At 37.7% G+C, this 25,102-nt stretch overlaps 1 protein-coding gene across 1 annotated transcript in view; it reads right to left on the minus strand.

The window, feature by feature from the left end:
- Positions 1–25,102, minus strand: part of ARHGAP21 (Rho GTPase activating protein 21) — a 135,152-nt gene that overhangs the window by 19,074 nt on the left and 90,976 nt on the right. The window contains 5 exon segments of the mRNA XM_015066297.3: positions 1,095–1,131; positions 5,914–6,016; positions 6,167–6,343; positions 18,017–19,913; positions 21,255–21,284. Of these exon segments, the coding sequence (XP_014921783.3) occupies positions 1,095–1,131; positions 5,914–6,016; positions 6,167–6,343; positions 18,017–19,913; positions 21,255–21,284 (2,244 nt within the window).

The following is a 25,102-nucleotide window of genomic DNA, read 5'->3' on the forward strand; positions in this document are numbered from 1 at the left end:
TGGGGAAGAGGCCAACGCTAGCAGTATAAACTGTGGGAGATCTCTGGAAAAGATCATGTTGGCAATGAGGGCAGACAGAGATGAAAGAGGGGTCAGAACCAGTTCTAGACATTCCAACATTTTAAACGTTAGAATGGCAGAGGCAGAAATGGAAACCAGCAGAAGAAAGCGTTTTAGAAAGGCAGCGGGAAATGGTGTTGGATACTACTGGAAGGTTAAAGAAGTTAAAAATCGAAAATAACCGTTAGTTTGGGGACCTTGAACATCACTGGTAATCTTGGCATGAGCAGTGTCATTCTGGTATGTGTGGGGTGAGAAAGATGTGACGTGAGGAAGTGGACCGACTGGCCATTTTTTTCAAGCAGTTTTGCTGTGAACAGTGGAAGAGAAAATATGAGTAGGAAATAGAGGGGGATGTAGATTCAAGGAAGGTTTGTTTGTCTTTTAAATATAGCAAATAGTAGAACGTGCTCATATGATGGTGAATGAGCCACTGGCAAGAGCGATTCTGCAGAGGAGAGAACGATCTCGAGAAAGGGAAAAGTGATAGAATCCAAAGAAATGTGGATGTAGGCTTTTAACCAGATCATGTTCCCAGTAAACAGATACTTAAGAGTAACGAAGGCAGAAACCGTGGGTGCAAATGAAGATGGCTGAGATTTCTGGAGAATGTGAAACAAGGAAATTCCTGTCTAACAGCCTTCTGTGTGTGTTGTCAACAAAGTAGGAAGGGAGAGTAGACGAGAGAGGACGGGGTGAACTGTACGGAGGAAAGCGGAGGGTAGGAGTGAAACGATAATTTTGAGGAAAGAAAAAATATGCATACGGCAAGATACAGGGTGGCTGGGTAGTTCGATTTTTGGCCGTAAACTGATAAGAGTGAGAAAAATCGGCACAGTGTGTGTGAAGTATATATATTGATGAATACGTTTAGAAATTAGAAAAGACCACCTTATAAATAATATTTTCCAAATGCACCTGAAAGGGACAGAATATAGGATAATAGCAATAATTCCCTGTGAAGAGCCAAAGTAAGCTAAGGTAAATAGAAACATTTATCATTTGCTGATATTTAAAAAATATTGAATACCAACCTTGATTCCCTTCAGGCTAGAAACGTGCTTAAAGGACCTGTCGGAAAGAAATGTATAAATATTTGCCATAAATGCATAAAACACCTTAGAGATGTAAAAACAAATTGAGTGTCACAAGTTAGTTTTCAATAATAAGCTGATGTTTCATCATTACCATGTTAAATGCTCACTGTTCAATGCAAATGAGACAAACAGCTAATTTTCTAAATACTTACACTTTTGATTCTATGCTAGAAGCTTTCTTAGTGGATCTGGTCAATTAAAATGGTTTCTGCATAAAGTTTGAGAGTTTATCCTTCTTTTTAGATGAAAGAAAAAAACCACTCGGGCTGAACACTGGGCTTTAGAATAAATTATCAGTTAACCATAGTTGCAATGCTCTATTAAGGGTTCCCACAATGTTACAATGATTGATAATGTGGCAGGGAGACCATTCTTCCTGCCAACCGCATTCGGGATGCTTTGATACGGAGACCAGTGGCTGCCAGTGAAAAGGCTTAGGGCTTCCAAAGATAGGTGTGCTTTAACTACTCAAAATAATTTCACTTTAGGGTACAAAGTTGTTTTGCTGTTTTTTTTTTTTAATTCAAAATTAATTTTAAGAAATTTAGGATTCTAAACAACAGCGGTGAGAGTGGACATCCCTGTCGTGTTCCTGATCTCAGGGGGAAAGCTCTCAGTTTTTCCCCATTGAGGATGATATTAGTTGTGGGCTTTTTATAAATGGCTTTTATGATGTTTAAGTATGTTCCTTCTATCCCAACTTTCTCAAGGGTTTTATTAAGAAAGGATGCTGAATTTGGTCAAATGCTTTCTCTGCATCGATTGACAGGATCATATGGTTCTTATCTTTTCTTTTATTAATGTGATATATCACATTGATGGATTTGCGAATATTGAACCAGCCCTGCAGCCCAGGAATGAATCCCACTTGATCACGGTGAATAATTCTTTTTATATGCTGTTGAATTGATTTGCTAGTATCTTGTTGAGAATTTTTGCATCCATATTCATCAGGGATATTGGCCTGTAGTTCTCTTTTTTTGCTGGGTCTCTGTCTAGTTTGGGAATCAAAGTAATGCTGGCTTCATAGAAGGAGTCTGGAAGTTTTCTTTCCCTTTCTATTTTTTGGAACAGCTTGAGAAGGATAGGTATTATCTCTGCTTTAAATGTCTGGTAGAATTCCCCAGGGAAGGCATCTGGCCCTGGACTCTTATTTGTTGGGAGATTTTTAATAACTGATTCAATTTCTTCACTGGTTATGGATCTGTTCAAATTTTCTATTTCTTCCTGTTTGAGTTTTGGAAGTGTGTGGGTGCTTAGGCATTTGTCCATTTCTTCCAGGTTGTCCAGTTTGTTGGCATATAATTTTTCATAGTATTCCCTGATAATTGCTTGCATTTCTGAGGGATTGGTTGTAATAATTCCATTTTCATTCATGATTTTTATCTATTTGGGTCCTCTCCCTTTTCTTTTTGAGAAGCCTGGCTAGAGGTTTATCAATTTTGTTTATTTTTTCAAAAAAACAACTCTTGGTTTCATTGATCTGCTCTACAGGTTTTTTAGATTCTATATTGTTCATTTCTGCTCTGATCTTTATTATTTCTCTTCTTCTGCTGGGTTTGGGGTATCTTTGCTGTTCTGCTTCTATTTCCTTTAGGTGTGCTGTTAGATTTTGTATTTGGGATTTTTCCTGTTTCTTGAGATAGGCCTGGATTGCAATGTATTTTCCTCTCAGGACTGCCTTTGCTGCATCCCAAAGTGTTTGGATTGTTGTATTTTCATTTTCATTTGTTTCCATATATTTTTAAATTTCTTCTCTAACTGCCTGGTTGACCCATTCATTCTTTAGTAGGGTATTCTTTAACCTCAGTGCTTTTGGAGGTTTTCCAGACAATAGCCAAATTATGGAAAGAGCCTAAATGTCCATCAACTGATGAATGGATAAAGGAGTTGTGGTTTATATACACAATGGAATACTACTTGGCAATGAGAAAGAATGAAATATGGCCTTTTGTAGCAACGTGGATGGAACTGGAGAATGTTATGCTAAGTGAAATAAGTCACACAGAGAAAGACAGATACCATATGTTTTCACTCATATGTGGGTCCTGAGAAACTTAACAGAAGACCGAGGGCAGAGAAAGTGGGGAAAAAAAAGTTACAGAGAGGGAAGGAGGCAAACCATGAGAGACTCTTAAAAACTGAGAATAAACTGAGGGTTGATGGGGGGTGAGAGGGAGGGGAAAGTGGGTGATGGGCATTGTGGAGGGCACCTGTTGGGATGAGCACTGGGTGTTGTATGGAAACCAATTTGATAACAAATTTCATACTAAAAAAATAAAAATAAATTTAAAAAATCATAAATGAGAGACAATAGCATCTGCTTTAAAGAGCTGTTACAAAGATCAGTGATAATATATGTAATATGCCCCAGAACATTGCATAGCACATAATAAATGTTCACAAAGCAAAAAAAAAAAAAAAAAAAAAAAAAAGGATTTGATTGTAAGATGGGACTGAAGATGGCACTCCCATTCCTTTTCAAACCGCCCTGAACAAGATCGCTAGAAATAGATACGCAAACTTCATCTACCAGTATCAGGAGACACCTGTAACTGAACTACAATATATACATACATGAAGATAGGTGGTTAAACACAGTGAAGAAAAGAATGGATACCGGAAGAGAGGACACCCCTAGCGGCGTATTTCAGACAACACTGCAGTGCGCTGCTCACTGAGAGATCAAAACCTTCCCTTGTTTGGAACGTGGGAAACTGGGTGCCAGAGCTGGTGACAGGAGCCTCGCTCGTCACCACGGATATCAGGGTTTATGAAAACGAAGGAGGAAACACACAATCTGGCCATCTCTGCAGGGAACAGTGTGTAGTTGGTGCAGGGTATCTTTCAGGGAGGAAAAAGTGAAGGCAAAAATAGGTCACGAATTCAACTCTGCATCATTAGAAAACTTCCTGTTAGCCTGGACCACTGCCATGGCCACACCTCACACAAACTTCCCCCATGTGGTTGGTCCAGGAAGAACTGACTTTATTGGAATATAAGTAATAATCAAATGGAAGCCTCAGAGAATCTTTCCAAAAATACTATGATAAAAAATGACAAATTGTTCTTTGACCGAAGGTTCAGTATCATAAAAATGTCAATGTTCCTTAGGTTAATCTTAGAAATTAAACACTGTGCCATTAAAAATATCCATAAAAATTTAAGAACTAGAACATTGACTTTAAAGTTCAAATAGTAAAATAAACAAAAATAGCCAGGAGAATTTGGAAAAACATAACGTAATGAGAGAAGAGCCTTACCAGATGATAAATACATTATAAAACCACCACAATTAACAGAATCTGGTGTACACGAGTAGATAGATAAATCAACTGAACAGAAAGGAGGCTAAAAATAAAACTATACATAATAATTTAATATATAATAAAGATGAAATATCAGTGGGAAAAACATTGTTCTGGGGACAACTGAGAGACACTGGAAAATATAAAGTTGGCCCTTTATCTCATTAATTGGAATAAAATAAATTCCAGATGAATCAAAGTTGCAAATACACAAAAGAAAAAGAGAAACATAAATCTGAGAGGCAAACATGGAAGAATTTTGTTGTAATTCTGGAGGAGAGAAAGGCTTTTTCAGTATGACCTCAAATCCGAAGGCCATAAAAAAGAAAAAATCCTAAGTGTGACTGCAAGGAAAAAGTTTAACAGTTTTGCAGAGTTTAAATAAAAAGAACTTAAGAAAATCAGATGAAAAACACTGAATTGGGAAAAGACTTAACAACACTTATCTCAGAAGAGAGCGCGTTTCCTTTATATAAAGAGCCTCCAGAAGCCAATCAGGAAAACCAGTAGGAAGATGGGCAGAGGATATGAAGAAGCAGTTCACAGGAAAATATAAATATCTCTTAAATATATACGAAGTGATGTTGAATTAATTTAATAGAAATTTTCAAATAAAAACTACAATATGACACCATCAGATTTAGAAAAATCAGAAGTGAAGTAACATGTTGTGCTGGTGAGGAGAAGGAGGGACTTCTATACTCTGTTGGTAGAATTGTGATTTGGTACAAGCTTTATGGAGAGCAGCAGACGATGCATGATGCATATTAATATAAAAAAAATACACATCCCTTGATGTAACAATCTCTCTTCCAACCATATTCACTTATACACTAAATGAACTATGTACAAATATAGTCACTTAAGTATTGTTTGCAGTAGCAGAAGGCTCAATCAATCTAAATGTCTATTAATAGAATGTAGAATACCAGTTAGATAGATTTTGGTACAGCCATTCAATGGAAAATGAAACAATCATGAAGAAGTGAGCCAGGATTGTATGCACTGGATGATCTCCATGGTCAGTGTGTATAGCATCTATCACTTGTTTTTATAAGTGATTAGGATACGTGCACACACACATAGGAGCCTATGTAAACATGTGTATGTGATTCGATGCATAGAATAGCTCTGAAATAATACAAAAGAAAACAGTAACATAGTCATGTCTGAGAAGAGAACTGGGTGGCTAGAGGCCTAGAGTAGCAGTGATTGTTTAATACATATCTTGCTTGTATTATGTTTGTGTATTACTGATTTTTAAACATTAATTTTAAAAACTCAACTGAATATATTACTGAACAATTTTGCGTTATTTTTTATCTGTATTTCTAATGTTATATAAAGTTAGAAAGTATAAAGGAAATCATTAAAATTCAGTATTTATATGTCACAATCATGCTGAACACCCACAAACAGATACTTAAAATGATATGCTTGAGACTTACAATTTTGCATCTTCTCTGTAATCATCCAGGCCCTCATCATAGGATTTTGATCTTTCAGTCTTTGAGCTGGGCTGGGCATCTAGGCTGGGAGGGCCGACAGATTCTGTAATTAAAATCCAACATTTAGACATCTGTAAGTGGTTTCCAGATCCTCTTATTAGAGAAGAGATCACAGATCACAGTATGCCATAGCATTCTAAGCGAAAAACTGAGAAAGCAGAGATGGTTTGCACAGCCACTCACTGAAACATACCCTGATCATGGGAGAGCTGGCGGCGAATTAAAGGAGCCGAGGTGGTGAGACTGGGCGGGACCGTTGCTATGGAGGGTGCCTGGGGCACCTGGGGTGCCTGGGGAGTGGAGGCTGAGATGACAGCTGAAGCAGGGATGTGTGCAAGGTCATGATCAATGCTGGGGCTCGTTGGTTCATCTAGAAGATAAAATGAAAATAAATATTGGAGGGGAGCCTGGCTGGCTCAGTCGGTGGAGCATGTGACTACTGAACTCAGGGTTGTGAGTTCGAGCCCCATGCCGGGCTTAGAGCTTACTTTATAAAACAAAAATTTAAGAAAATAAAAAGAAAGGAAATATTGGAATGTTAAATGACTTAATGATCAATAATCAGCATTTATTATTAAAGAAAAACCAGATACAGATTTTAACACTTAACCACTAAATCACCAATAAATGACATACTTGGTCTGATAAAAATCTTATAATTACTCTAGTAATTCCAAATAAGTCTGAGAGTGTGGTCCAAAAAATTAAATAAGTTGCTTCTTCTACCAACCAATTAATACTTTCATTAACTGGCAATCAAGATACCAAAGTTCATAAGTATTCAGAACCTGAACCTAAAAAGCAGAATGATAATCATACACTACCCTAAAAGAATTACTTTCCCATTTTAAATGTATTACCCATCATTTCAGGAAGTTAAGCAAGGTGATGTGGCCAAGGCTTAACTCTCAGAGTATCAATACCGAAAAGTTTCCTGTGCACAAACACACAGGTATACCTTCAATTTTTGAGAAAAATGAGAAAGGACAGTTACAGTCTTAGAAAATCTTAACAAAACCCTCTATAAAGAATATATTATAGGGGCGCCTTGGTGGCTTAGTTGGTTACGGGTCTGACTTTGGCTCAGGTCATGATTTCACTGCTCGTGAATTCAAGCCCTGCATCAGGCCCTGTGCTGACAGCTCAGAGCCTGGAGCCTGCTTCAGATTCTGTGTCTCCCTCTCTCTCTGACCTTCCCCTGCTCATGCTCTGTCTCTCTCCTCTCCAAAATAAATAAACATTCAAAAAAATATTTAAAAAAGAATATATTATAATGATGAAACAGGGTTTTTGATTTTTTGATTTAAAAGATCGAACTATTTTAATTTTGACCAAATTCTAAAAATGCTCTATCATTTTAATAATTGGCATTTTAATCAAGATGACTAATAATGATACAAAATTATAACATGTATACCTACAATCTATAAATTCTGACTACCTTGAGCTTAGTTTCTGTTTTTACAATGTCTTTAAAAGCAGCTCTTTATATCTTAGCAATAGAGAACATTTTAAAAATTTCTCTATGAATCAAGCTTACTAAGTATTTGATGATTTAATATCTTATGTTAGTGGGCATACAATTCTCTTTTTTCAAAAGGAAGGCGATAACAGGTTTTTACATCAATTGAATAAAGATAAAATTTAATTTTACTACAGATTATAGTATTCTTTAAAACTGTCATTATGACTTAAATTACCACAAATTAACCAACCTTTTCAAATGATACATATCTATACAGTAAGTTAGTCTTACGGGGTCTGCTTAGGGCACCAATCTGTTATAGATTCAGAAACATGGTTATAAATGGGAAAATACTGTATTCTTTAGAAATGATCCTTATGTAGGACTGATAAGTACTAATAGTCCGAAGAGATTTCTGTGCAAAAACATCGACAAGAGTGGTGTGAAATATAGGTGTCAAAGAGTGTCTAGGAGATGCCGTGGGATAAATCTTTCAAGACCATTTCATGCCTTGCAAAGTAACTTAAAACATTTTTATATTTGTTTAAAACTAAATTACATGAAATGAAATTCAAAATGTTCATGGATTAAGCATTAAACAAAATTTCAAAGGTGATTTTTTTTTTTTTTTTTATGACTCTGGACTTCCTAGAGGTATGCATTCAATCTATTTTGACTGACTACACTTTGGAGGAAATCTCTGCATTACACTGGGTTGAAATAATCTCTGTTTTAAGCATGTTGTGCAAAAAGGGTTGGGACAGACCCCTGCCGGTCTGGGAGCAAGGGTGAGTGGAGGAGGCCCAGCTGGAAGGTTAGAACGCTGTGCACATTTTAGTCTTTGCATTCTTTAGAATAAACAGATCTACTATGTTAAAGATAGTCAAAGAAAAGCCAGATATACTTTTAAAATATACAAAATTACATTACCCCACATTTATGAATTATACTAATAAATCCAATTCCTTATTCTCTGTAAAAATGTGAGAACTTTTTCTAGTGTTTTAAAAATACCACTGTAATGATTAATTGGAATTATTTTATTTTATTTTTAATGTTTATTTACTTATTTTGAGAGAGAGGGAGAGAGCGTGAGCAGGGTTAGGGCAGAGAGAGGGAGAGAGCGAATCCCAAGGAGGCTCCAGGCTGTCAGCGTGGAGCCTGACATAGAGCTCAATCCCAGGAACCGCGAGATCACGACCTGAGCCAAAACCAAGGGTTGGACGCTTAACCGACTGAGCCACCCCTAATTTTAGTATCTGCTTTCATTATTACCGACGTATAGATTACATAAAAACAAAAATAATTCATGTTCATCTCATTTTTCAATGTAAGAAAATGGGCACTGTTTAGTTGTCCAAAGAGAAAACCAGTGTGCTGTCAGATTTTCAACTAATTCCTATATTTTTAATAATCAAACTGATTCTGTCAGGTGAAAATAACGGATCATCTCTGTCCTAAGCATATCATATACAACATTAAGATGTTAAGCAAGGCATACAAAACATACTTCTGACCTATCAAGGCTCCAGACTTGCTATTACCGGGCGGCATAACCTGAGGGTAACCTAAACTGCATAAAGAACTCACTTAACATATGAGGCCCTAATTGACTTTATTCACTACAGGCCCCATAGCTCTTCACAATAAAGAAAAGGTGGAGGACTCTGAAATTATTATATATTAAAATTCTAAGCGATACTGTTTCCTAACCTGTAAAAAAGACAGACCTGAGTGTCCAAAGTTTTATTTTAGTTTCAGAAAATACTGCTTGCCAAAAATAGATAAATAACTAATTCTCCCAGAAAATATATACTCCATAATTTGGGGGTTTTTTCCAAATAGAGAATACTACAAGTTATTATGTTTAAACTGATTAGTCACATCTGAATAAAAAAATTTTCACTGTTATTTCTTAACAGTTTAAAATTCTAGAAGAACATCTATAAAATTTCACAAATCAAGAAAAATAGAGTGGTACAAAATCAAGGCAGCATATTGTGAAACGATGAATAACTCTTAGAATTATTTTTCAAACAACAAAGAAAAAAAATGGAAGCCCTAATGTATATTGAGAGCTCTTATAAACGGAAAAAACTAAAATCATAACAGAAGAAGAGCAAAGCACATGAAAAGACAAATCATGGAAGAAATACAAAAGCCTGATAAAAACGTGAAAAAAAAAATCCTGTGAAAACCTGACTACTAATGAAATAACAAAACGAAACCAAGTGAAATAGGACAGCTGTTTTTCATCTCACAACCTGGCAAATACTTTCACCTCATGATGTTCTTATCCTATTTGTTTCTCTTCATCTGCAAGATGACTGCAGAGAATGTATGTTGCTAGCTGCCCAGCTCTATCTTTGGGGTTCAGTGGGGTTCAGCAGAGCACCCCCATCCTGTGGATGGGTATACGTGCAAGGCCCCTCGCTCACTGAGTCCACAGTGACTGGCCAAGGGTGAAGAATATGATCCATTTAGGACTAGTCACACAGTCTCTCCATTGGATTTGATATACAGATACTGAGAAAAGTAGTCTTTCTTCCCTTCCTCCAGCAACAAAAACTATAAAAATCAGTAAACTGAGTTGCCAGCGGCCATCTTTTCTACCATGTGGAGAAAAAGCATCTGAGAAGGAAGAAAGCAAAACAGAAAAAGATACACAATCTTGATGACAAATCACTTGAGTATTTGGCCCCAGCCACGCACAGAACCAGGTCCACCCCAACACTTCTTCACCGTGAGCCGACAACCCTTTTTGGCATGAGCTAATATGAAAAAAACTTTCTATCGTTTGTAACCAAGAGAATTCCAACCGACACAAAGGTAGAGCACAGTGTGTTTCTAGTTCCCTTTCACAGACCAGCTTTACTCCTAACACCTCCTGTCCAATGCTGCAGGTTAGAACAGAGGACAAAATGGGCCTTTTCTAAAACAAGCTGAGCTATGAAGAATTTTTCTCACAGTTCACATAATTACTCAAAGAAAGCATGGCATCAATGTAGTTTACATTTTAAAATTATAGTTGAGAATAATTTTATGCAACTCAGTGAAATTATTGGAGTTTTTGGCAAAGACTATGGCAAAATAGTTTCTTGAAGTAACTTTGCTTTTTATTTCACTTCTGCTAGCAAGAGGTAATCCTACCCCCTCCCCAAATAACAGAGGGGTTTAAGGAATGTAAACAGCATAATATTCAAAGATGGAATAAACTGTAGTTGCAAGGGAAGGGGTAAATTTGTGTGAGTTGGAAGAAATGGTAACTAGTGTAAAAGTGCATATTTCCAGAACAGCCTGAGTGTGTGAGTATGCATATGTGTGCGTGTGTGTGTATATATATCATTTTTACTAAAGATATGGATTAAACAAAATGCTCCACAACAGGGGACATTCACTACAAATGACCTAGAAAGTCAACCTACACCTCAAGCAAAATACATGTTTAAAAATCTTTGAGATTTTTCCTTGTCCTTAAGGAAAAGTAGAATGAATAAAGTTAATGTATTCTTTGTCTAAAAAGAAATTCAAATGGGAAAGCTATCCTTCCTTTTTATTTGCCTTCTGTGATACTTCTACTCAGTTTAAATCAAAGGAAATGAACAGGTTATAGCAGGTTGAATTCTCTTTTCAGCAGGCAAGCATAAGTTCTTTCTTGTGTATTAACAAGTAACAACCGATTAATCTTTGGTAATACCACAGTTTTGTTTTTAATCTAATGTAACCATAACGAACTGAAGGAATTCTAAAAAAACTGGAACTCTCTAGGCAAATTTTCTTAACTTCATTAACAGCAATACCAGTTCCCGAACATCAGGTGGAAAAGTTGTGGGGTTGATAAAAATGGCACACTCAAGAAATGCCACATACATTAAATTAAAAAGATGTGGTTAGAAAGGATGCTTAAAAAATAAGTCACTAAGGGGCGCCTGGGTGGCTCAGTCAGTTAAGCCTTCAACTCTTAATTTCAGCTCAGGTCATGATCTCAAGGTTTCATGAGTTTGAGCCCCGCATCGGGCTCCGTGCTGATTGCACAGAATCTGCTTGGGATTCTCTCTCTCTGTCCCTCCCCCGGTCATGTGCTCACTGTCTCTCTCTCTCTCTCTCTCTCTCTCACTCTGTCTCTCACTCTCTCTCTTAAAATAAACTTTAAAAAAATAAGCCACTAATATATTAACATATATTTCTCATCTCTGATCATTAAGCAACAGATCTCTACTTACTGAAACTCTTCATTAGTTATAGCTAGAGTTCCTGAAACTGCGAAGTCCTATTATAAACTGATAAGGGGTGCCATCACCTAATTCAAATATCTCCATTTTAAAATAATAATTCAACTCATTATCACAATAGGAATTATTATGGCCAATCTTCTTTAGTAATCAGCTCAATGACATGCATTTAAGTAAACATTTGGCTTTGTGAAAGCCATTTTCAGATTTGGTTATTTTTAATAACCAAAATACTGTATCTTCCTATGAGACAGATGATTTTTTTTAATGTTTATTTATTTATTTTTTTGACAGAGAGAGCAAGCATGCATGAGAGTGGGGCAGGGAGGGAGGGAGGGAGGGAGAGAGGGGGAGAGGGGGAGAGAGAGAGAGAGAGAGAGAGAGAGAGAGAGAATGAATCCCAAGCAGGCTCCACACCATCGGTGCAGAACCTGACGTGGATCTCACGAACGGTGAGATCATGACCTGAGCCCAAATCAAGAGCTGGATGCTTAACCAACTGAGCCACCCAGGTGTCCCTGAGATAGATGATGTTTTAAAAGACTAAGAAGTGAGAAGAATTTTGAAAACTTTATTCATGCTTGCCATAACTACATGGCAGTGAGTGCTCAAGCAAAGGGAGTGGAGATGTAAATCTAAGCAAATCTAATCTAAGCAAAAATCTCAATCTAAGTTTTAAGTACCAATGGAGTCACATCTTAGTATATGAAAAGACTGTAAGATGAGGAGTATAGTTTTTGTCTTTGTAGATTAGTTGCTTTGTAGAAAGTATCAGTATGTACTAGTATAAAAGAGGGACTGGGTGCTCAGTGCACTGCCTCTAATAGGCGACTAGAGCTCCCAGAGGGAGCAGTGGTGTATAGGGGGATAGTCACCCACTCCCACTCCTTTGGGGTAAATTTTGGACACTATAATCTAGATGTGTATCCCACAAGCTTGAAAACTCCTGAATTGGTTTAAAATGGCAGGACTAGTAAGGTTGTACCAATCTAGTTCAATTTTACGTAGGCTAACACTAAGTACATGCATATTGGCCAGCTTTGGGGTGAGAACAAGAAGGGGTATTAGAAAATGGCAAAAAAAAAAAAGGAAATATATTCGAAATGAAATACAAATACAGCTATGGTTTCTTTATATCAACAATTATATGAGTAGTATAAAGAAATGTAGAAAGTCTACATGGTAGAATACGTCTGAAGTCCTACTATCGTGATGTCAAATTACTTATGAGCTCATTACTCATTTTGTGTTTTGTGTTTACTCGTAAAAGAAGTCAAAATTTATTTTCAGTACTTACTGTGAAGCTTTATAAACTGCGGGTGGGGGGTAAGCAAATTACTGTCAATGACTGATATTCCTAATTTAAGAACAAATAAAATGGTTTATTTTTTTCACTTCTCTAAATCTTTGTGAACTGAAAGAAATATTAAACAATAAATCTATAACAAAATGTTGGAAGATTTTCTCTCTGTAAGACTTATCATTTGCTCTGTATTATAAATAACTAAATAAATGAATTGGCTCCATTCTCTGGTATTTTGGGAATAAAGCCAAGGCACTTATTATTTTTTGCATTCATTTATAATGTTTTCAAATAACAAAAAATAATTTTAAAAAATTTGTTTTAATGTTTATTTATTCTTGAGGGAGAGACAGAGCATGAGTGGGAGAGCAGCAGAGAGAGAGAGAGAGAGACAGAGGGAGACACAGAATCCCAAGCAGGCTCCAGGCTCCAGGCTCCTGGCTCCAAGCCGTCAGCACCAGAGCCCGACGCGGGGCTCAAACTCACAAATCACGAGATCATGACCTGAGCTGAAGTTGGACACTCAACCAACAGAGCTACCAGGGCGCCCCCCAAAAATAATTATTAAAATCACAGAAATTAAGATTCTGGAGTATGATAATATAAAAGCAAATCTTGATTTCTTCCCTTTAAATGTTCCATGAAATACCATGAAGTATATTCTCCAAAGTGTTTTATGATATATTAAACAGGGATACTGTAAATAAAAGGGCTCATGGTCAAATATTTCTGAGAAAAATTGTATTATATCCTACCTACCTAGAAAATATAGAGTAGCACATCAATGAGTCTAAGAGTCTTATGGGAAAGACAAATAAAACTTGTATAGCTATTTAAACCCAGCATTTCTCAATTTATTTGATCCCTGTTTTTCTTTTTTTCTCCTTAATCAAGTGGAATTAATGTTCCCTGAAAATATACTGGGAAAAACTGCAAATAGTCTATTTTACTTCATTTCAGTGCTGATGTCTATCCCACTTTTATATATATAAAATTTAAAAAAATAACTAGATTGGAAAGAGAAACACGTATGAGTCAGGTAACACTCTAAAATGATAAAAGGATGTCAATATTAAGTTATACTTAATGAATGAACTTATACTTAATGAAATGAACTTATACTTAATGAATGAACTTATACTTAATGAAATCTAAAAGTTCTTTCATTGATCAGTTACTTATCTATTCAACAACACAGTCTCTAATAAGTACTTTTTGGACTTCCAAGGTGAGAGTGCAGGATTTGGGTTACTGAAGAGCTAAAACCTTTTGCAGTAAAAAGGCAAGTATATTGGGGCATCTGGGTGGCTCAGTCAGTTACGTGTCCAACTCTTGATTTTGGCTCAGGTCATGTCTCAGTTTGTGAGTTTGAGCCCTATTTGAGCCCCGCATTGGGCTCTGTGCTGATAGTGCAGGGCCTGCTTAGGATCCTCTCTCTTGCTCTCTGTCTGCCCCTCCCCTGCTCATGCTCTCTCTCTCTCTCTCTCAAGATAAGTAAATAAACATTAAAAAGAAAAAGGCAAGAATATTAAGCAAAAGAAATTATACTTTTGATATTATGTTCTAAAAATTAGATAAATATTACAATTCTTTTCAATGCCTTTACTTCCAACAGCATACAATTAAAAACTCAGGAGGCCTGGCATTATTCCACCAGGGCATAGAAACTTTTAAGAATTCTTGTGTTGTGGACAACATTTACATATAGAAACATCGGGAAATAAATACTGTCTTTGTATTTCAGTTTGTTATCCTGCCCTATTCCACTGGTTATGGTATAACTTACACACTACAGTAACCATATGCTATATATTAAGGTTTTAGGAGGTAAATATGAAATTGTACTAAAAAGTACTTAAAGGAGAATGTGATCAGAACTAGTAAGTTGAGCATTTTTATTTTTAGTGACTAAACAAAATAGTTTATTTTAATAATGTCTCTAATTCCATATGCATATAGAATTATAAGGATTTTTATTTTATATATTAGCCAAAGTTCTCTCTTCAATAGCAGTGGATTTTTTTTTAATGTTTATTTATTTTTGAGAGAGAGCAAGAGGGGAGGGGCAGAAAGAGAGGGAGACAGAATCCACAGCAGGCTCTGCTAGGTCAGCACAGAGCCTGACAAGGGGCTCCGACTCACGGACTGTTGAGATCATGACCTGAGCTGAAATCAAGAGTTAGATGCTTAACCAACTGTGCCACCCAGGCACCCCTAACAACTGAGTTTTTGATTTATTCAGTGCATAGATAACTAGGAAGAACTATTAAAAGATATACCTAGCACATTTTTTATTATTCCAATATAATCTGATTATATTATTCTTATCAAGTAGGAAGAAAATACGATGTCATTATTCTGGTATAATGACTCATAGGCTTATCAAATAAAACCACAAGCTGTAGGGACTTTTATGTTTAAAAATAATCATAAAACAATCGTTAGTCTTCAGTTACTTTCTAAAAAATATCTAGATGATGTATAAGATTCCATTTATGGCAAAGTTCTATTCTCTGAGCTTGGACTTAAGGGTATGGATATAAATTTGAGTACAATTTAGGTTGAGATTCCCTGCAATGTTTATAACTTGAATATATAATATTTATAAAAAAATACAAGTTACACAGAACTTTCTTAAAAGGTTTCTGCGGGCCTGGGTGGCTCAGCTGGCTGAGCGTCCAACTTTGGCTCAGGTCATGATCTTGAGGTTTGTGAGTTCAAGCCCCACAATGGGCTCTCTGCTGTCAGTGAGGAGCCCAGTTCAGATCCTCTGTCTCCCTTTCTCTCTGCCCCTCCCCCACCTCTCGCGTACGCGAACATGCACTTTCTCTGTCTCAAAAACAAACATTAAAAAAAAAAAAAGCTGATTCTGATAGTGTTGCCTGACTGTCCAATAGCTCAGTAGATTTAAAAAGTTTCTCTAAAAGGGTGCCTGGGTGGCTCAGTCGGTTAAGCGTCCGACTTCGGCTCAGGTCTTGATCTCATGGCTCGTGAGTTCAAGCCCCACATCGGGTTCTGTGCTGACAGCTCAGAGCCTGGAGCCTGCTTCGGATTCTGTGTCTCCCTCTCTTTGCCCCTCCCCCACTCACTCTCTGTCTGTCTCTAAAAATTAAATAAAAACATTAAAACAAAAAGTTTCTCTAGAAAAGAAAAAACCTTGAAATGTTGCTCAAAGAGAAGCACAATATACTATAAAATTATGGAGAACTCTTCATGAACTTATGGGGTAACAGGATATGAGTACAGGCCGTGGCCTCAAAAGAAGGCCCCTGCATCACACAACTCCAGGGGGCGCTCCTCACAATGCATCTATATAAATGGTGTCCTCTGGAGCTGTGCTCTGTGATGAGGCTGAGTCAGAGGGCCAAGTGTCAGTCTCTACTGTCTATTAATTGTGTGACTTCAGGGAAGTTATTTAATCTCTCTATAGCTTAAACTTCTCATTATTAGGGAAAGATAATTCTAAAGACATACAAGATAATCCTGTGAGCAGATTATGTGTGTTAGAGCTGCATAGTAACTATGATGAGAACTTTTTATTTTGCTGTACATTTAACCATCATCTCAAACATTATCCTTAGCCTATTATTTCAACAAATATCATGTTGAACATGTCAGGCAGTGTTCTAGGTATTGAGATTACAGACGTAGACAACAGATCTAAAATCCTGGCTCTCATGTAGCATATGTTTTAGCTCTACAGAGAAACGTGTAGTAAAAAATATAAAACATGTCAAGTGGAAACAAGCAGTATGAAGATAAATAAAGTAGCTTAAAGGGATAGAGGATGTCAGGTTCTGTGTATGTTGTGGGGGGGGTACCTATTTTAGACAGGCTGGTGAGGAAAAGCTGCTTTGATAAAGTACTAACTTGAGCACAGACCCAAATGCAGCGAGGGAGTCTTGTGACTATCTATGGAATGTGTTCCAGGGCTGGGAACTGGCAGTGCTAGGGCCCTGAAGCATGCCTGGCATGTTCCAGAAGGGCAAGGAGGCTGGGGTGGCTGATGATGGGTTACACATGCACAGAGGACAGGAGAAGTGATCAGAGAAGTGGAGGGTGTTGTGGGGCACATCACGGAGGGCCCCGCAGGCCACGGAAGGATTTGAAATTGTATTCTGGGTAATGAGGAAAGTAAACAGGGGTTTCTGGTCAGAGGAGTGGAATCATCTGATTTACACTGTTACTTTATTATTTTAAGTTTATTTATTTTGACAGACACAGAGACTGTGCAAGTTGGGGAGGGGCAGAGAGAGGGAGAGGGAGGGAGAGGGAGGGAGAGGGAGAGAGAGAGAGAGAGAGAGAGAGAGAACCCCAAGTAAGCTCTGCACAGTGCAGAGCCTGATGCAGGGCTCAAACTCATGAATGGCGAGATCATGACCTGAGGAGAAACCAAGAGTCATAAACTTAACCATTGACTGAGCCACCCAGATGCCCGATTTACATTTTTAAAACACCACACTGGCTGCATTGTGGAGAATATATCTAGGGTGCATGGGAGCAGACAAAGCCTAAGTAAACATAACAGCTGTTCCATATTGGGGCACATGCTTGTAATTTAAGTAATTTTTCCAAACCTATCCCAAGATTTACTCCAAGACAAAGTAACTTGCCACCAAGGAGGTCTATTCATTCAAGCCAAAGAAATAAGAAATAATAAAGTAAAAAGCACTGCATAAATGAAAGGTCGATGACTATTAACACTGTTCTACTTGGCTTTCGGTTCAGATATTATCGTCGACTAGGTACGATTTGGTTTGCTGAGTCCCTTGGGCCCAGATAGGGAAATTCTGTCTTATTCAAGAAAAAGAAAAAAAAGTATTGAGAGCATAATGTTAAAATAAAAAAGGCAAACTGTCACTTGAAATAATTTTTGAGGGTAAGAGCTCATGGCTCTGGTCTTAGCTTGGTGCAGGAGATTCAGAACAAGTGTTTTAAAATCCGAGCGTACAATTTTTGTGCCCGTTGAACTAGAAATAATACTTTGCTGAAAAGATCTGCAAAATATTTGACACAGTAGCCACGGGCTGTGAATAAGCTCACCTATAAACGGGATTGATGCCAAGGAATCCCCAGGTGGGCTGGTACTTGAGGCCTTCCTTTCCTCCATTCTTTTTATATGGACCTCTCGGCGCGCATCATTAGGCAGCCAGCAGGTGGTGTCTGACCCGGCCTCCTGGTCATTTACTGCCAAGATGTAAGACTGATGCCTTAAAGGCTGTGGTGTTTGGCGGCCAGATGGAGGCTTTTCTCTTAGGATGACAGTTTCTTTATTATCTAAGGTATTCGATTCCTGCATTTCAGCCTCTTGCAGAGTTAAATCTTGATTTCTTTGAGGGGCAGGTAATTCTAAATCCGAAGCGCCGTAGTTCTCACTCATCTGAGGGATAGGCTTAACAGAAGCTCCAGGTAAAGAGGGGGGTTTCCCCGTCTCCACTTGGTGATCCGGGGCACTTTCGGTTCTCAGCCACGGCTGCTGACTCAATAGACTGTTTTGATGCAAGTGATTTACTGGTCTTTGGTCTTTGACAGAGACAAGTGAGTTCTGGCTAAACGATGGTTTTGTGACGTGCGTAGAAGGCGCTTTCAGAGAATTACTTCGGACTTTCACAAGAGGTGACCTGTCTTGTGTAATACCTCGAGACAATGACATTCCACAGGTAGTCTGAAAATTTCTGTTGGACTGCAGTGTTTTCAGATCTGGTGGCACTTTTTTAAACTGAGACACAGACCCCACTCCTCTGCCAGTCATTCGCCTGTTATCAGAATTAACAATGCTCGGGGCCACGGTAAAATTTGAACCTCGAAAAGACTTATGAATTTCTTGCTGTCGAGGTCTTTCATGAATACCTCGTCTATCATCCTGTTCGGTAAATCCACTCCACTTATAAGTCTGTTTTCGCTCTCCATTTGAATCGGGTATTTGACCTTCAGAACTGACGTTTTCTAAGGTTTCGCCCTGTCCCTCGATATAATCCCATGAACGAGTTCTGTGATTACTGAAACTAACAGACGGAGATGTCAGCGCTCCTTGAGACGCACTTCGTGGGCAATACTTCATCAACACAGAATCCTCCAGCCTCTCCTGGGACACGCTGCGCTGTCGGATCTGAACAGACTGCGGCACTCGATCATGAGAGGTGCTTCGACGTCGTACCTGCAAAGTAGTGCGGTTTGGTACCACCTGGTTATAATCCGTTGTGCTCTGAGATGCTGCTCTTAAACTATCTAGTCTTTCTTGAATCGTCCGACAACCTATGTGCAATCGTCTGTTATCAATATACTCTTTGTAAGTTTTATAGTTTTTCCAGTCTATGTGCTGATGGGAATTTGGAGAATAGTGATTAACAGAGACAGAAGGAGAATCCACAGCTTGAGGCCTGCTGCTTGAGATTCCCTCTGAATGTCCACTGTAATTGCCGGATTTAAGTAAGATTCCAGAAGGTTCCAATGATCTGGAGCCTGTCGTCTGATGAATTAGATGGGCAGTGGGAACTGATGATGGTGGCGACGTGGTTCTTGACACTGTTTTCAAAGCGGTCTGCTCATTTATGCCATACCTCACCTCTTCAGTTCTATGTGAAGGAACTGTATGGTTGTTTCTATTAGTTAACAAATCTACAACCTTCTCAGAAGGTACAATGACAGTCCTTACACTTTCATTGCAAACACACACCGCTGTGTTGGACTTTGCAACATCTGTTGGTGATGGAGGCACTTGTATTTCCATTCTATAGGCCCTGCCAGGCTGCGTCAGTACTGGCGTAGTGGTTTGTGGTTTGCTCGATGATGAATCTGGAGGAGAGATTTCAACTGGCTGTGCCATGGCTGAAGGGGCAGATGGCAGCCAGGGATAGCAAATTGGTGGGGGTTCAGGTATATTGCGGGCATTTCCACTGTAGGCTTCATTGCCTTTCAGGTAGGCATCTTGAGAATACGCCTACATGGAAACGAGAAAAAGGCGTCATTTAAAATTCACAGAAAGAACAACAGCTTCCATTCTTGCGATGCACTATTTTATTTTACCATGCCCTGCCTTCTTCCTAAGTGACATTCGCTAAAGCAAGCATGCAAACACAACATAAGGATGCTCCACAAATTCAGAAAAGGGCTAGTCTTTCAGAAATCAAATAAATTGTAGAATTGGCAACAAATAGAAATGACAACTGCCTGTTTTCTCAAAAGACTGAAACATACCAAATTTCCCCCTAGCCAATTAAATACAGCCTTGTTGCTTCTAAAATTTTCCCCAGTCAAGTTTGATGATCTTTCAGCATTTGACAGGTTAAATGGCTGCCTGATAAATCCCAGCAACATTCTGATCATTTTGCCAGAGAACATTTTGATCTTTTGCCAGAGTGAAGGTGAAAATATTAAAAATCTTAGCCAAATGCCTTTTTATCTTAAGCACCACTGCTAGCATAAATTAAATGTAACATATTGAGCAGTGTCTTGTAGATTCATGATTACTGAGTCCTTAAAAAGAATCCATTTTGACAAATTAAGTCCTAAGCCATGCTAAACATTTTAGTATTTAAAATCAGAGAAAATATGCATGTTTAAATTAAGCATGTATATTAAAGACCCCAAAATATGAAAAAAGTAATTCATCTCTCTGTACATAATTTTTATTTATTTTAAGCAAATGCAAAATTATATTGCACAAATTTATTTGGTCTCTTACTATAAGGAGACATTTCTCTATTACTAATAGGCAGGCATGCAGCTCAAATTATTTTTTATCCATTATTGGTGAAATTAGCTAGCCATATATTTTAAAACTTCAAAATAACTGAAATTAAAGACAGAGACACAATAAAACAGAACCAATTGATGTAACTGAGGACTATGTCAGCATCTGAGACAGTGAGGTGTGGTATCATGTTACACATCCTCCCCTAATCAAAACAAGCTTAAATTCATGTCTATCATCACATCCTGCCTTTGCATCAGACAGCTTGCAAAGCCCAAGTGCAGCCACAAACATAACAGCAAAGTACCAAGGAAACAGAGAGGGTGAGATACTTAAAAAAATACACATACAGGTAAATGTTATGTTTTAATACCAGTTATGCACAGGATTCAAAAGAAAACCAAACATAAAACAAACAAAAAAAAATAAAGAAAACCATACATCACAAACACATTCTGCAAATTAGTAAGATTAACACTATGGAGGGATGTCGCTAAGCAAACTTACAGTTTTAATAGGTGGGCTGATTACAAATCTCTATAAAACATAACTTAAAAAGCAAGGAAATGGCTTCTGTGCATTTCTTACCAGAGCTGTGACATCCTTTGTAAACTGTAGCTAGCAGAAAATAGGAAAACATAGTAGAAGCTGCTTACTGACATAAAGACAGAATCATGTTGTCATACTGATGCTGGAAACAGCAAGCTAAAAATACATCTATACTGATTTCTCTGGAAGGTACCAAGAGAAGTAAAGGGCAGTGAAGCATAAAGAATAACTTCAGTATCCTTCTGAGCGTCTTTTTCTCAGGCTTTTATCTGGTTCTTATTTGATTCGTCTACCATTTCTGAGAGCAAAATACATCTGGTGACATGCATTCCTGACAGGTACTGTCTTCAATCTGCACTGCTGTCTGATACTGTGCCACAAAGCTTCCCTTCCACAAGAGCAACATTGATGTCTCTCATTTCCCCTGAGCTGCTTCCATCTCTGCTTCCAGATGACGAAACGAATGCTCTATTATGCATTTAAAATAGTACAACCTCCTCCTTCCCCTGTAAATCAGAGCACGACCACAAGCTGTCAGCGGACGGGAGCTGTCTTTACACTATGACTTGGAAAGAAAAACTGACTGTTTTATTAAATATGTTTCGCTCAAAAATTAAGATCTTTCAACACTGTACCTTTTGTCCTGTTTTACTAGGTTAAGAAAATAATTACTGAATAGACATAAAAATATTACTTCCAGAGTAATTCTTTAAAACTTATAATGAATATTATAGACATAAACAAGAATGCGGTGAAAAAGCTGAGTGAGTAGATAAAAGAAAACATGCATGCCATAATATTTTTAAGGCATGAAGACAGTCAATCAAAATATACATGGGTATATGCCTATAACAAGACTATCTTTTCGATGCTGATTATATTCACACCAATATTTTTCCATGGCAGGAAAATTGCGTCTGGATGAGTGAACAGTCTGGTACAGTATTTCCCACAGTGTGTTTGTGCAATTTTATTAAGCATCACCTGAAAGGGAGGGGGAGGAGAGTATTCTCCATGCTCAATGATGTAGTGAAGGACTGATTGGTAGGCTCCCTGCCTTCTCAAAACCTCTACTACATTAATGTACATTATTAAACTCAAGGGGAAATGACAAGCTTATTTGGCTGTAGCACTCGTATTTTTTGAAGGTTTAAAAAAATTTTTTTTAATGTTTATTTTTGAGAGAGAGAGAGACAGAGACAGAGCGCAAGTGGGGGAGGGACAGCGAGAGAGGGAGACACAGAATCGGAAGCAGGCTCCAGGCTCTGAGCAGTCAGCACAGAGCCTGACACGGGGCTCAAACCCAAAAGAGCAGCGAGATCATGACCTGAGCTAAAGTCAGATGCTTAACTGACTGAATCACCTAGACGCCCCTGAAGGGGTTTTAATACAACTGGAATTTCTGCTGGGAAGTACTATTCTAGAACTAATAACTTAGGGATACCTCCTTTATTCAAATTTTGGAGAGGAATACTATCTTAATAATAAAAGTATATAACAAGAACTATTAAAAACTTGAAAAAAATATTTGACATACTTCAACTATCTCTATCTAAGAGCACAAATAACAAATCTCAATACTAAAAAGCCTACATTCATGGGCCCCCACTTCTGGGTAAAGTTATGGCAAAGTGGGTCCTCACATACTTACACACGGACCACACATTAACAGTGGACTAACTAAACAGCATATTCTACACAGACTAATAGAAGCGGATATAATTGTGATGAGTAAAATATGAATTCACTCAAGAGCATTACTGAATTTCCTTACACAGTCTCAGAGTTCATGTACACTAAAAAGCTTGTTTATCTGTCTCCTTGAAAGTTCCTCATTCTCATAAAGTTTGGGGACCAATACCATTCCATTAACATCCACGGGCAAATCAGCAGTGCCCTCAACCATTGTGGCTTTGTATGTGTCCAGGTAGGTCATGGACATACCCGGGAATTATTCTAGGGAAACACACTTCTACGGCTACTCTCAGGGCTATGCTACAAACATAAATTAGCTCCAGAATAAGTTTAGGGAAGTAAATTAGGAATAGACAATTCACATTTTAAAGAATCCTCTTCTCCCATGATGCTTTTAGGTATTCCTCTGGAAAACAAGCTGCCTACTAAGGACCACTTTAGACTCTTTCAAGGAGGAAAGTATTAATCAGGGCTAGAGCAAACGTTGGATGGATCACCTGCGATGGATTACAATATGCAACCTCTCGAGGTGAACAGGAGCCCACTGATAAGGTTTTACCTTCTGGGAACAGAACCAAAAACTCTATAACCTGCTCACAGCTGTGACTGTGGGATACTTTTTCTCGAGTGCTTGGTTGAAAAGTACCAACTCTTCCATTGAGACATCATGACCTGACATGAGTGTTGTAACTACATACATTCCTACATATTGGGAATCTGAACTGTCAGCGGGCACCCATTAAATAGCACAAAATATCATGTAAACAAAGTCATTCATACGTAACGATGCCAATTTATATTCTTTTATAATAATGTCAACATCATGTGTATTAATAAGTTTGTCTGAAATGACACGGCCCAGCAATTTTTGAAACCAATGTCATAAGAACTGCATTATTTGGCTCTTAGTAATGTTTATTTTTACATTTGATTTAAGCCCAAATGGATACCTCACAACATATGCAGATGTTTTGATGGAATTAGAAATTACTTAAATTTTCCTCCATTGAACTCAATAGGCTATGACAAAAAAAGTCTAGCCCATTTTTTTACATTTAGCCCTTTTATATACCACTCAATATTCTTCCTTGGATTTCCTTTACTTAGTAGTTAATTTTTATATCTTACAGTAGTTTAGTAGTTTAAAAGCTCATATTTTAAAAGTAAAGCCATTCCAAATGAAAACAGAGTAGCAGCAGCCCTGCCTACAGATCCAAAAGGTTCTTTAAAAAGAGAGGGGATGGGGGGTGAGGAATGTAAGGAAAGAAAGGTGACCCACAGAATTCGTCATCTGGAATCAGAACTGCAGAGAGCATATTAGATAAAATTTAATTTTAACAGTCTGGATCTCGATTCTATGTATAGTATCTAATAGTAACTCATCCTAAAATAATCTTCCAGTTCGGTTTTAGTAGAGTTGTACCAAAACTGCAATTACCATACCTATTACCATTATAATACTATTACTATTCCATATTTATTGCCTAATAGATGATAAAAACAAACAAAGAAAAACCCACAAAAAAACCCCTGCAGAATAACTAAGTCGGTAAGATTGAAATTCCTGCCTACCATTTCACCTTTAACAGGCTGATCTATTAATTTAATAATATTACCTATGATAAAATAAAAAATAGTTACATGTCTGTCTGTATAATAAAATACACGCCAAACATGGCAAGGTGGGGTGTGGAAGAAGGGGGTGGTATGAAAACTTTATATCTTTCTAAATTATTTGTGGCTTTACAAGCATGTTAGAATTATAAATACTTAAAACTGACAGTGACCATGGGACTATGCTAAGCCACTTAACTCCTCATCTGCACCTGTTGGCAGTAAAGGGCTGCGGTTCAGTTTAAAGAATAGGCTTTGGTCTCAGACCTACCTGGGTTCAAGTCCTAACACTGTTGCTTCCTTCCCTGTCTACTAGAAAAGCTACGCTTAACAAAATCTCACGATGCACCCACTGACAAGAATGGTCAGGTCGAGATCTCGTATCGAGAGCGCATTCAAGAAAGGGTTATCTTCAGGCAGCAATCCCTTTTTAGGTGACTTGATGACTTCATGCATGGCCGACATTTGGGAGGGTAACGAAACAACCCTTCTGGTTTTGGTTTTGTTTTTTTGAAAATGGAACAGAAAGAGTTTTTTATTTTGTGATAATACCTTAAAAATATGAAGCTAAGATATCA

Source organism: Acinonyx jubatus, chromosome B4, assembly GCF_027475565.1.
Source record: "Acinonyx jubatus isolate Ajub_Pintada_27869175 chromosome B4, VMU_Ajub_asm_v1.0, whole genome shotgun sequence".
Classification (NCBI taxonomy): domain Eukaryota; kingdom Metazoa; phylum Chordata; class Mammalia; order Carnivora; family Felidae; genus Acinonyx; species Acinonyx jubatus.